General features: G+C 57.8%; 1 protein-coding gene across 3 annotated transcripts in view; it reads right to left on the bottom strand.

Moving 5' to 3' along the window:
* Positions 1 to 13807, bottom strand: part of PRKAG2 (protein kinase AMP-activated non-catalytic subunit gamma 2) — a 165574-nt gene that overhangs the window by 62267 nt on the left and 89500 nt on the right. For all 3 annotated transcript variants that reach the window (XM_087820914.1, XM_087820913.1, XM_087820912.1), the window contains exon 4: positions 1104 to 1321. In XM_087820914.1, the coding sequence (XP_087677040.1) occupies positions 1104 to 1321 (218 nt within the window). The remainder of the gene's footprint in view (positions 1 to 1103; positions 1322 to 13807) is intronic.

Raw genomic sequence — 13807 nt, 5'->3', positions numbered from 1 at the left:
CTGCCAGCGCCCCGATCTCAGAGCTGAGAGACGCGGCTCCCTGCTGCTCTAAGGCCCCCAGTTGGTGCCACTCTGTTCCGCCAGCCCCAGGAAATGGGAACAGTGGAATCAAGTAGCTACATGCACATCGATCACTCTGGGCGATATGTCTTATGTCCTTGCTGGGCACAGACCTAATACTGAGGATCTGCGCGCCGTACAGAACACGGGCCAGGCGGGCAATGAGGGATAGAGTCCACGGGTCCACGCGTCCACGCGCAGGGCCCACCGCACGGAACAGTGGCCGGCTTCCCCCGTGAACCCTCCCCAGTCCTCGGACGGAGCAAGGACAGCTGCCCCACCCCCTCCACCGCAAGGCCCCCTCCTCCAGGACGCTTCCCAACTCAACCGATGCCAAGCTTCAAATCGGAAAACTCTAGAATCAAATTCCTATTTTTAAAAAGCTGTTTTCCTTTCTTTCTTTTTGTTTTGTTTTGCCTGTGACCTGTTCCTTTAGTCTCCCACTCAAGACAAATTCAAACAAAACTTTTAATGACTGATTTTTTTTCAATAGAAGCTGAGGGAACAAAAACCTGTTTCTGGTCGTGTTCCAGGTGTTAGCACTTGCCATGGGATTTCCACCTGCCCACCGGGCCCTCCCACTTTCTCTCGCAGCCCGAGATTCCCGATGAAATATCCCATGCACGTGGGGAGTGGACAGCCTCAGCTTTGAGGGAACACAATCAGACCCGGCCTGCCCTCGACGCCTGGTGGCGGCCCCCAGGTCAAGGCCCCCAGGTCAAGGCCCCCAGGTCAAGGGCCCCAGGTCAAGGCTCCCAGGTCAAGGCCCCCAGGTCAAGGCTTCCAGGTCAAGGCTCCCAGGTCAAGGCCCCCAGGTCAAGGCTCCCAGGTCAAGGCCCCCAGGTCAAGGCCCCCAGGTCAAGGCTCCCAGGTCAAGGCCCCCAGGTCAAGGCTCCCAGGTCAAGGCCCCCAGGTCAGGGCCCCCAGGTCAAGGCCCCCAGGTCAAGGCCCCCAGGTCAAAGCTCCCAAGCCACGGCCTCCAAGTCAAGGCTCCCAGGTCAGGGCCCCCAGGTCAAGGCCCCCAGGTCAGTGCCCCGACTTACGGTTCTAGAGGGAGCGAGGTACGTGGGGGACGCTGCTGGAGGCCTGGCGGGGCCCTGGAAGGCGGAGGGGCAGAACCTCTGTCCCGCATCCACAGGCGAAGAGGAGGCATAGATGCGGTTCTCCAGCCGCTCGGGCTCCTGCTTGTAGGCTTCCAGGGGGAAGGAGTGCTGCTTGGCCACCGGGGTGGGCGTGGACGGCGAGGAGGAGAGGCCGGAGGCTGAGGGGGAAACCACAGCTGTTAGGAGGCTGGGGGGGGGTTGTCGAGGCTCCCCCACTTCCAAGGGCCGAAATCTCAAATAGCAGCAATCAAAGGATTAAACTCTGAACACTGGGACAGGCCTTTATAAACCGCTCTCTAATCCCTCAGCGTGGGCCGAGTCCAGAAATCCCCTCGGCACCCAGCCCGAGCTGCGGGCGGGGTCCCCCTGCAGTGAGGGGGGTCTCGGGCAGTTCAGGAGTCGTCTGGGTGGACGGTTTCTCCCGTGTGCCCGGCAGACACCGTTTCCTCCCATTCGGTCAAATACCGTTCGACCCCTGTCCGCCCCACGAAGCCCTGCGCCGGGAGCGCGCCCGGAGCCTCACGGGGAGGGGGGCCCTGCAGGCACCTCAGGGCCAGAGTCCACCCCCAGAGCTGGGGGAGCAAACGCCTGCCGTCAAGCCACCAGGGCGCGGTGCTCGGGCACAGCAGCCCCCGGACACTAATACACAGTAATGCTGCCTAACACTGATTTGTTTTCCGACAGAAGCAGAATTGGGATTTGGGTCTGGTCTCATCTAGGTAACTGAACGACATTTTAATTTCATTTTTAAATATGTTTTTGTTTTATGTATTATTTTTTTTTAGAGAAAGGAAGGGAGAGGGGGAGAGAGATAGAAACATCCATTGGCTGCCTCCTGCACGCCCCCTACTGGGGATCGAGCCCACAACCCACACGTGTGCCCTGACCCGGAATCGAACGGGTGACCTCTTGGTGCCTGGGACGGAGCTCAATCCACTGAGCCACGCCGGCCAGGTGAAATTTTTTATTTTAAATGTGCTACTGGAAATACTTAAAGTACGTGAGTCAAAGCAAAGATGCCAGCGGACACGGCCAAGGCCACCCACTTGCTGCTTCTGACCTAGACCCAGACTAGTCAGCCCGCTAGGCCGCAGCGGGTCTCCCTCACTGCTCCTCCATCCCACGTTCCTGACTCCCGTCCCTAGGCCTTGTGTGCACAGGTGTCCCCTCTCCTCCTCCTGTTCTCACGCCCACAGCCGCCTCCCACTCAGGCATGACTTCCTCCGCCCCCTTCTCCTGCCCTCGGGCCTGCGAGCCCGCCCTCTCTGGAAGTCACAGAGCACGTTTCCCCTGCACTGCACGCCACCTGTCACCGATGAGCCAACACTGACACCAAATGTGAGGACGTAGGTCTTGCCAGGCTGGCGTGGCTCAATGGTTAGAGCGTTGACCTATGAACCGGGAGGTCGCGGCTCGATTCCCGGTCAGGGCACAGGCCCGGGTTGCGGGCTCGATCCCCGGCAGAGGGCGTGCAGGAGGCGGCCCGTCAATGAATGACTCTATCTTATCGATGTTTCTCTCTCTCCCTCTCCCTTCCTCTCTCCAAAATCAATTAAAAATAAATAAATAGGTTTAAAGGATGTGCATCTCCTTTCCCAACCAAACCCACCCCTGGGCTTTGGGGCAGGGATGCCGCCCCCGCCCTCCGGGTCCCCAGTGCTGCCCGGGGCCAGGGGAAGACGCTGGGTAAATGCCCACCAGCCAACGGGGCAGGAGACAGGAGGGAGAGAGAGGGGTGAGGCTCAGGCTCAGTTCCCGCCTTCTCTCCCTCGGTGCCTGGAGGGTGGGGGCTGTGTGTTTCCGGGGTGGCAGTTCCAGAAGCAGCCAGTGAAGGAGTGTCATTCCCAGGGAGCCCCTACACGCCATGTGTCCGTGGGTCACAGAACTTCAGGCTCAGGCCTCCACCCGCACAGCCCCGAAAGCTTTGAAGACAGAAGTTCCCCCCAAAGGTCTTGAGAAGCGAGGTCGGCTTGGAGGTGGGGCTGGGGCTGGGGCTGGGGCCCAAGAGCAGGAAGAAAGCTGCCGGCTTAGCAGCTATTCAGGGGGAGCTGGCGTCTGGCAGGCAGGGCGACAGAGGAGGCACCTGGCCCAGGTCCCAGTCCTCCCCCCACCGGCCAGGCCCCGGCTTCGTGGCACCAGTGCTGCCCAGAGATGCCCACAGCAGAGAGAGGGGCGAGGATGGCAGCCAGGCTTGGGGGGTGGCCGGGCTGCCAGAGGGCTGTGCTGGGACCGGGGGAAGGAACCCCTGTGCTGTGCTGTTTGTGGGGCCTGGCACCTCACTGGGGCACGTCTGTCCGTGATCCTTCCAGTGGGAGGGTCCTCCGCTGGGGCACCAGCCGGGCTCCTCATGGTGACGCTGAGGACGGGCTAGTTCCCAGCGTCACAGTCCAGTGAAAAATTTCGTGGTTCACGCTCCCAACCCTGGCTCCGGCCCCTGGACACAGCCTCTCCTGGGGCCTGCTCAGCATTCCAGAGGGGGTTAGAGATCACGGAGGGGTGGGTGGGGCCAGTTTAGGGGCAATCACATCCTAAGAGCCTGCAAGAGCCCCCTGGGCAGAGCACGCCTGGGGGCCTCGGCTCTTCATGTAAAGGGGGACCTGGCCCCGTGATCTCTAGCATCCCTTGGTGACAGCGAAAAGCACCCTCTCTGTCCTTACTTAGGGCACAATCTAAACCAGCCCCTCCCCTGTGCCTGTCGCCTCACTTTCTGGCTCAGACCAGGCCCAGGAATGGATTGTCAGTGGTAGCCACATTTAGGCTAATTTACAGTGTGTGTGTGTGGGGGGGGGGGGGGCTTGTCTTATGAAAGGAAGTGGGGCAGGTAAGAATATCACTTACTCTTTTTTAGGTTATTGGTGTCATAATTCACAAATGCAGAGGGAAATAGGACAGTGCAGACACAATCCCCCAGCACTTTTTAAAAAATTCTTACCCAAGTATATGTTTTTATTGATTTGAGAGGGAGAGAGACAGAGACAGAGACAGAGACATGAGACATGAGAGAGAAACATCGATCGGTTGCCTCCCGTATGGGCCTCGACCGGGAATTGAACCCACAACCGTCTGGTGCATGGGCCGACGCTCTAACCACTGAGCCACCCCGCCAGGGCCCCCACTGCTTTCAAGTAGACCAATTTCTTTCTACCCGTGTTGTCTGATCAGCAAGCACAGGCGTCGAGCGGGGAGCATGTTACGATGGTGCAGAGAGCCCCACGTTATGATCGGGTTGCGGAAAACAGGACAAAAACAGAACCCGAACCCCCAATGGACGAAACCTTGCAATAAGCGTCCCGAGTCGCGTGCGCGGAGCCGCAGGCGGGAGGCGCTCGGAGGCGAGCTCTGCAGCCGAGGGCGGGAAAGCCCCGGGGACCCAGACGCGGGGAGGCCCCGGGCCTCCGCTTCAGGGAGCAGGGAGCGTCCGCCCCAGGTAGGGGCCTTCCCGCCCCCGAGGACCGGCAGGTCCCGCTGTGTCCTCCCGAGGAGGCTTCCCCTCCCTCCTCTGCTTCTTACAGACTCTGTCCAGGGCGGCCGTCGCCTCCGAGAGGGACAATGCCGCTGATTCTTCCCGGGCAGCGGCCAGGACAAGGGAATAGGCCCTAGTGAGGGAACAGGACCAGCTCCTGGCAGCCACACAAGACACCAGGCAAGTGGCCCCAGACACCAGGGAGCCAGGAGCCGGCGACTTCACAGGGCGGGCGGGCCGTGCCGGCGTGACCCGCGCCTGGAGAGGGGCCCGGAGGTGCCGCGGGAGCTGCGGGAGGACCATGCGCAGTGGCTGCCGGTCCACCACTAGGGGCCATGGCCCTGAGCGAGCCAGCCCCTCGCCTTGGTGAAACCACCCGGTAGACCAGGCGGCCGAGCGGGGCACTTGCTCAGGTCCCTCCCCTCCCTGCCCGCCTGGGCAGTGCCAGCCTGTTCAAGCGTTTGGTCTAAAGCTACAAGAGGGAAGGACGGGTTCATTCTGTTTCTGATCTCAAAATGTCTTATATGCACAGATGCACAACCAGCAGACACAGACCATAGTGCGGTGAAGGCCGGGGGGTGGGGCAGGGGCTGGGAGGGGGGATTAAAGGGGAGATTGTCAACAATATTTTATTATTCTATTCTATTCTATTCTATTCTATTCTATTCTATTCTATTCTATTCTTATTTTATTCTATTCTATTTTCAAAATAAAAATTTTTAAAACATCCTTGCAGACCGTTGTTCCAGGAGGCGCGGGGTGAGAAAGGCACATTTTCAGTTTCCAAGGGATGAGGGGTTTGCTTTTTTATATGTGTGTTTTTTTTTAAAACAACTGCTGGTCCAGGACACAAGGGGGCCTGTGCTGGTCCTAGCTTTGGAGGGATGGTGACAATGGGCAGAGGGGGTGGTGGCACGGGGGGGGGGGGGGGGGAGGGTCAGACAGAAGCGCACAGCCAGGGGGCGGCAGGATCCTGCTGCTAAGGACCCATGGCCTAAAGGAGGACCTCAGAAGGGACAGAAAGCCCGGGCAATGCAAGAGACAGTTTGGAGCATCCACATGGGGCAGGGGTGGGAGGCCGACTCGCCCGCCATGCGCTGTTCTGCTGAGGATGCACTTTCCCAAGGAGTAATTCCCTGCTTCAGTTTATAACCTTTTTTTAACAAAAAAATCCTCACCCAAGGATGTTTTTCCCATTGCTTTTCAAAGAGAGGGGAAGGGAGACAGAGAGACAGAGAGAGACAGAGACAGAGAGAGAGACATCGATTGGTTGCCTCCCCCACCCCCCCCGACTGGAGCCCGAGATCGAACCTGCATCCCAGGTATGTGCCCTTGACCAGCAGTCACCCCGAGACCCTTCAGTCTGTGGGCCGACGCTCTAACCACTGGGCCACACCGGCCAGGGCTAGTAACCCCTTCTTTCTCAGCTTCCCCATGCTAATGCTGCTCCTCCCTGCATTGAGCTGGGTCCCTGGACACCAGGGTTCACACAGCCGTGGGTGGTAGGGGGGTCCCCACAGCTCGGAGACTTTGTTCCAAAAGCCCCAGAACCGCCCATCTCCTGAACGACGCTGTCCTGGGGTCCCCCCACCCCACCTACCCCACCAGGCCCCCTCGCTCTCAGGGGCGGAGCTTCTTGCCTCCTGCCTCAGGACTGGCCTGGGCGACCTTACAATCCAACGGCATGAGCTGTGGCCAACGCCTGAGATTACTCCCGATTCACACATGAACTTGGAGCAAGGCTTCGGGGCTACGAGTGTAGCTTGTGGACTCCTTTTCACAATCTGCTTTATGATCTTTTAGAATTTAAACTATTCAGACTATGTTGGAGGAGGTCCAGAGTCTTCTCAGTCTTGTGGGAATGCGGTGGGTGAGAAAAGTCTATTAAAAAGCAAACCAAACTTCTTTTCGGGTATTTTCTAAGGTCTTTAGTCTTCTAGAAGGAATCCAGGCAAAAACACCTTTTCATAGGGCTCTCTGTGGCTAGTCATTACGCGGTTGGCTCCAGCAAATGGGCCTTCGCACAAGAGAAGGCAACGAGGCCCCGGCTGGCGTGGCTCAGTGGTCAGAGTGTCAGCCTGAGTACCGAAGGGTGGCAGGTCCCATTCCCGGTCAAGGCCATGTACCTCGGTTGCAGGTTCCATCCCTGGCCTCAGTCGGGGACCCTGCAGGAGGCAACCGATCAATGTCTCTCTCTCACATCGATGTTTCTCTCTCTCTCTCCCCCTTCCACTCTCTCTAAAGATCAATGGAAAAAATATCCTCCGGTGAGGCTTAACAAGGAAAAAAAGTAAAGAGAGGGAAGGCAGTGAGGCTCCGGGCCGGACCCCGGCTCACACGCTTTCTCAGACCCGAAGCTGTGCCTTGAGTTTTTGCTATATTCCTGCAAAGGGGGGCTACTCGAATCACCGAGAGCCCCGCCACCCTCCAGGAAGGACTCTGAGCCTCTGTCCCCTCCCCGAGCTGGGCCCTGGGTCCTTCGCAGCATGAGGGTCCCTGGCCCGTCAGGATCCACGATTCCACCAGGCACGTGGGCCCTGGGAGCAGTTCCCAAACCTCCACTTGGGAAGCAGGAGGGGGAGGCAGGGCTGGGAGACGGCCTGCGGTGACTATGATCCCCACCCGCACCCGGCGCCCGCCTTCCCGCTGGGTGCCCGCCGGCCAGGTGGTGGCTGGCAGCCAGTCCCGGGCATTCCCTGCCCAGGGCGCCGGCTGCAGCCAGCTGCCACGGGACTCCGACCAGGGCTGTCCTGTGGGTCTGTTGACTCAACACATCACCTGACATCCCCCCCTCCAGCCAGGCGCTCTGGGTGTGAGGTGCCCCGGAGGCTGGGCCTCTGCCCCAGCGCTGGTTTCTACGGGGCTGTTCTCCTCCCTCACCTCCCAGAGAATAGTAAGAGATGACAGGCTCATATCTGGACTTTTTGTTGTGCTTTGGGGAGAGGGGACTGGGGATAGAACCGTCTTTCTGGGGAGCTTGGCATCCCTTACACTCCAGGGTCTGACCTACAGCACCCACTACCTGAGCTTATTTTATGCTCAGGGAGGAGGCAGCCCCCTATTAGCATAATTTTAGGGTCTGGAGAGCCCGCTGCCCCTTCCAAGCCCCTCACCTGCCGGATCAGTCTCTTTGGTGACCCCGTCTCCCCTTTCCACACACTGTGACCTGAAAGGCCCCATGCCCCAGTCACCTTGCCAACCTGCTGCAGGCTGGTCACGACAACAGGTCCCCGCACGTGACACCGCGGAGGGACCGTCACTGGGGAGGAAGGACGGGGGCGGGATCCCGAACTCAGCAGTACACAGTCAGCACCCTCTGCCCCCAGAGAATTTAACTTTCTCTCTGGTCTCCCTCACTGGGTTTCCAGGATGCTGTGCTCAGGGGGGCAGGCTTCTTCCCATTTGCCTCTGGTCGCCCCACCCCTTCTGGCATTTATTGTTGGCCAAGTTCATCTTTTGTAAAGTCTGCTCTGGTTTCTACAGCTAATGATTCCTGCTCTGCCCGGGCCTGGTACATTGGATACGATATAGTTACAGCATCTGCAACCGCTTCTTTATTACAGGCCCGGTCTCCTCCGTGAGCATGAGCTGCAGTGGGTCCCACTTCCCGCCCGGCGCCCAGCACGCAGGTGCTGGGCACGCGGTCCCCACCCGAGCGTATTCGAGGCACCGCGCTTACGAGGCACACACCTTTGTTCAACAACTGCCCAACAAGCACCGTCCACAAAAGAACAAACGGAAAAATCGGATTCCATCAAAACTGAACACTTAAGGTCTTCAAATGACACTATTAAGAAAATGAAAAATGACAAGCGATGGAGAAAATATTTGCAGAACAACTGTGTGATACAGGATGGATAGCCGGAATTTATACACAATTTTCAACACTCAGCAATGAGAGAACAGGTAATTCAATACAACAAGTGAACAGAAGATGAAGCGGAGACGTCACCGAAGTAGATGCGCCAATGACAAGTGCAATTAGAAGACGCTCCACACGTCAGTCATGAGGGAAGCGGAATCCAAACTATGGTGAGACACCACGCCCACCCGTTAGACCAGCTAAAATTTTAAAACTGACAATACCAAGTGTTGGCAGGGATGAGACCAGCTAAAATTTAAAAACCGACAATAGCGAGTGTTGGCAAGGATGCAGAGCAGCAGAAACTCTCATATGCTGCTGTTGGAAACACAGAAGGAATAGCAGGTTTGGAAAATAGTTTTGAGGGTTTCCTCTGAAGGTAAACGTACATTCCCTGGCAATGCCACTCGGAAAGGAAAGGAAAGGAAACGTACCTTCCCAGAAATGCCTGGTGCAAATGTTTATAGCGGCTTCATTCATAGTTGCCCCCAAACTGGAAATGACCCAAGTGTCCGTAGGCCGGTGAGTTAATAAGCAAACTAGTACGTCCGTCCGGTCAGGAACTGCTCAGTAAGGAAGGGGGAAAAACTGAAGACGCAGCAATGCGGGTGAATCTCAAAGGCATTGTGCTGAGTGAAAGAAGCCAGACCCGAAAGGCTATCTATGGTATTTGTCCATGTATAGGACACTCTGGGAAAAGCAAAATGATAGGGGAGAGAAAAGTTATAGGTTGCCAGGGGCTGAGGGTTGAGGGAGAGGTTGATTGTGAAAGGGCATGAAGGAAATTTGGGGGGGATGATGGATACGTTTGTCAAAACTCACAGAACCAGCCCCGGCCCGTGTGGCTCAGTTCCTTGGGTGGCATCCCGGGCACCAAAGAGTTGTCTGTTTGACTTCCAGTTAAAGGCACGTGCCCAGGTTGTGGGCCTGATCCCCAGCAGGGGGTGGGGCATGCAGGAGGCAGCTAATTGATGATGAGCTCTCACATCGACGTTTCTCTCCCGCTCTCCCTCTCCCTTCCCCTCTTTAAAAATCAATAAACTAAAAAAAAAATTTTTTTTAAATGGTATGCAGCAAGGAGAATGTATAAACTGCTCTTAAATAGCAGCTGCAATAGTAATTATTATTATTACTTTTTTAAAAAACACACCTCACAGAACCAGATGCTAAAACAGGTGAACTTTACAGCATATGAACTCTGTGCCAATAACCTTGACTTTCCAGAAACTGCTCGAAGGTGAGTCTGGGACTGTCCATGTGGCCCTAACCAGCCTGGTATGTGTCCCCTGGGCCTTGGGGATGGAGGGAGGGGCAGGGCGGGGCCTTGAGACTCTGACTCCTGGGCTTTGGGGCCCTAAACTTGCTCAATTAAAAATAGCAACTGGCATCCCTACCTTCTGGCCCCAAGGTCATCTCAGGCCACAGGATGGAGCCACCACTGCTGACCAGGGAGGAGGGAGGCCTTGGCTCCGGGGGCCTCTGAGGCTCAGGCACCCTCCTCCTGCCCTGAGGACAGGCAGACTGTGCCCTCCGGGCTGCTGGGAAGGGAGAGGGTTGGAGGGAGTTTGAAGGCCAGGCTGGGGAAAGGAAGCAGGTCCCTGCAGAGTGGGCCAAAGGAACAGGTGCAGGGAGGCCCCCGGACAGGGTCACCAACCCCTGGCCTTGTCCTGTCTTCTCCACAGGCTCCTGGCACAGGGGTGAGCACAGGAAGGCCCCACCATGTCCGGCTGCCCAAGGGCAGGGCAGGGGCCCAGGCCCAGGCTACCAGGAGATCATGGACTCTCCTCGGGGTGCACGGGGGTTCCAGAGCAAAGGAGCGAGGGCAAGGCCCCCCCGAGTGGCCGCTGTCCCAGAGCAGCTCTGCAGGTGGGACGATGCCTGCCCCTGCCCCCAGGCTCCCTTCCCTGGGGCCCTCCTTGGCCTGCTCTGTCCCTGAAGCCACCCAGGCCCCGCAGAGGGGTCTGTGCCACTGCTCAGGGGCAGTGCCTTCTCCGTTTTAACACATTGTGGCAAAATATGGCATTTGTTTGGTGTTTTAGGAAAAAACTATACGCTGAATGCTCATGAATATCCGAGAAATACGTTAGTTAAAATTTCTGAATAACCGGCGACTGGCTGATCAGAACTGTCTCTCTTTTTATTTTCTTTTGTTAGTCGTCACCCGAGGATATTTTTTCCATTGATTTTGAGAGAGAGTGGAAGGGAGGGAGAGAGAAACATCGATGTTAGAGACGCATCACACTGATGGGTTGCCTCCCACGCGCTCCCCGAACGGGACTGAGGATCGGAGCTGCAACCCAGGTACGAGCCCTTGACTGGGAATCAAACTCGAGCCCCTTCGGTGCTTGGCTGGCGCTCTAACCACTGAGCTACACTGGCCAGGGCCTCTCTTTTTTTTTAAAAAAAAAATTTTAATTGTGATAAAATGCATAGAACATAAATTTCACCATCCTAAGCATTTTAGGCGCACAATTCAGCGCCATTAAATGCGCGCACACTGCGGTGCAGCCACCACCGCCATCTCCAGAATTTTTCTTCTCCCTAAGCCGAAGCTGTCCCCTCCCCCCCCCCCAGCCTGCCCCCAGCGTCCCACGTCTGCCTCTGAGAATCTGAGGACCGTAGGGACCTCGGGTAAGTGGGATCACACCGCGTCCGTCCTTCTGTGTCTGTTATTTCTCTCGGCACGATGCCCTCCAGGCTCATCCACGCTATAACTTCTATCAAAATTTATTCCTTCCGAGGCTGCATGGTACCCCGTTGTATGAATGGACCACACAGCTTTCGTTTAAAACTCCCTCCCAGCTTTGCGGCGGCTGTGTCCCCTCAATTGCCCTTCCCCGCAGCCCCCTGGCCTGGCTCCCACGCGCCCAGGACACGGAGCCAGGTGCTGGGCGCACACCCCGCTTCAAAGGCTCCCGGGGACACCCGCTGTCCCTCTTGGCCAGAACCCATCCTCCTTAGCTCGAGCCACTGCTGTCCCTTCTCCCGGGCTCTGGGCGGGCGTGGGATGCCGAGCCACTGTCACAGGCCCCTGGATGGGTCCCCAGGCCTCCCGTGGGCAGGGAGTCTGGGAGGAGTCCCAAATTCCTTGCCTTCCTGAAGCCAAGTTTCCGACAGGCTATCTGAGAAGCCCTGTCAAGGGGAATGTGACATTTGCATGACACCCGGTGAGGCTGCCGGCGGTGACATAACCGGGGGTGTGTCCCCTGGGCACAAGGCCTGCAGCTGGGCACAGTCGGATGACTCGGTGTTGTGTAAATGAAAGCCACAGTCACCTGTCCCTCTGCGTCTCCGCTCAGCCTGCTCCCTCTGACGTGAGCCCAGTGTCACGAAGCTGGTCAGCCCCACCGCCACCCTCTGGCCTTCCTCCCCCCACAAAAGTCGCTGAGCAAACACCTATCTGCTCCCTGGGGGGGTGCAGGCCAGCGCCCCGTCCTGAATTACTGCGAGGGGCTCCCAGAGGGGACAAGCCCCTCACCGCAGGCGCCTGCGACAGGCCGTCTGTGGGCTTGTTCACAATGAGCTCGCTCAGGGGTTGCTCTGGTGGCCTGGGGTAGGTGGAAAAGCGGGGGGCTTTGGGGGACAAAGCTGGGCACGGTGTGGTCACCTACTCTACGGGCCCAGTCCCTACGGGGAGATGCCACCCGGCTGGCCAGGCGCCTCGGTGGTTACGGTCAAGGTGATGGTCTCAGCCCCCTGCTCAGAGAGAGGAGCTGGGGTCACCAAGGGGACCCGGGGTGGGGCCGGCAGTGCCCCAGATTCACGGGAGCTCCCTTCCCACTGGACATGTTTATTTCTTGATTAAGAAACGGCGAAGGGGCTTTTGAGAGCGTTTTTGCTTTGAAAGAATCAATGAGCGGGACAGTGGGTATTTCCTGGGTGCCCACTGCACACTGAAGTGTTTGGAGGGGCTATAAACAGACATGAGCCCTGGCCAGCGTGGCTCAGTGGTTGGCGCGTTGGCCCGAGGACTGAAGGGTCCTGGGTTCGATTCCCGGTCAAGGGCACGTGCAGGAGGCAACCAATCGATGTGTCTCTCTCGCATCGATGTTTTTCTCTCTCTCCCCCTTCCACTCTCTCTGAGAAGCAATGGAAAAAATATCCTCGGGTGAGGATTTTTTTAAAAAAAGGCACAAGACACAGACCCTGTGCTGGGGACAGAGGAGATCAGGATGGGCAAGGAGACAGACAGAGAGAGGTACATGAGCCCGTTACGCCTCCGCGCAGGGGAGCTGTGGTGAAGTGCGCAGAAATCCTTTTCGGAAAGAAAAGCTGTTCACAAATAAATGAGCGCCCGGAGGATCAGGAGCCGGGATGCGGGAGAGTGAAGTGCGCAGGCTTCAGTGGAGGCCCCTGGGAGTGGGCAGAAGTACATTAACCAGGGAGCTAGGGGTAGGGAAGCCAGGGGGTGGCGGGGGGCAGGGGCCTGCTGCCACAGACGGTCCCAAATCAGTGCCCCCAAATTCAGAAAAGAGTGCTCCTCGGTCGGAGACGGCTACGCCTGCCAACCTTGGCCGCATCCGAGATGAATGACAGTCCCCTGAGCACTGCGGCTTTTGTCTTAATGTTTGGTAGGAGGTCGCTGAATAAATCACCGCTAATGTTTTCTCCCCCCCCCCAAAGGGGATGGGAGGTGACGCTCAGCAGCCCCCTCTGCGGCACCCGAATATTTCACGTGGAATGAATGGGGCATATTACTTGCGAGGCTCTGTTCTGGGTGCTGGAAACAGAGAAGAGGCCCAGCCCTCGGGGAGCTACGTTTTTAGACCTCGGCCGCTCAAGTAGGCAGAGGACCAGCAGCCTGGAGTCCCTAGGAGCTTGCTGGACAGGTGGACACCCAGGTTCCACGCAGACCCACGGACTCTGTATTGGTCCTTCGGTGGCTCTCACGCAGGTTAGAGTGAGAACCGGCTCCGGGCCAGCCGAGCAGAGCGAGAGCAGGCCTGAGATCACCTGGAGGGCCCTGGGCCTCACCCCCAGAGGGGGTGTGGTAGCTGGGGCAGAGGCCTGGTACCCCGCATTTCTAACGATCCCCAGGGGGTAAGCTGGTCTGGGACCCACTGTGAGAGCCAGCTGCCTGGGTTCAGGGGAGCCTGGACTATCCTGGCCCCATGCCTGAGCCGAGGCCTGATGCTGGCTTCCCAGTGTGGCCAGGATCCCGTCCCTCGCTCTCCACACCTTTTCCCTCCATCCAGGAGCAGTCTGGTTTGTGCCCAGCTCCAGCCGATCCTCAGCACACGTCCTGCCCACTTACAGAGCAAACATCCCCACAGAACCCAATGAGCCTGCCTGGGAATCGGAGGCGGGTCATGCAGGAGG

This window comes from Miniopterus natalensis, chromosome 10, assembly GCF_054644295.1.
Source record: "Miniopterus natalensis isolate mMinNat1 chromosome 10, mMinNat1.hap1, whole genome shotgun sequence".
Taxonomy (NCBI): Eukaryota; Metazoa; Chordata; class Mammalia; order Chiroptera; family Miniopteridae; genus Miniopterus; species Miniopterus natalensis.
The sequence above is the reverse complement of the archived record's forward strand: the minus strand, read 5'-3'. Positions and strand labels throughout refer to the sequence as shown.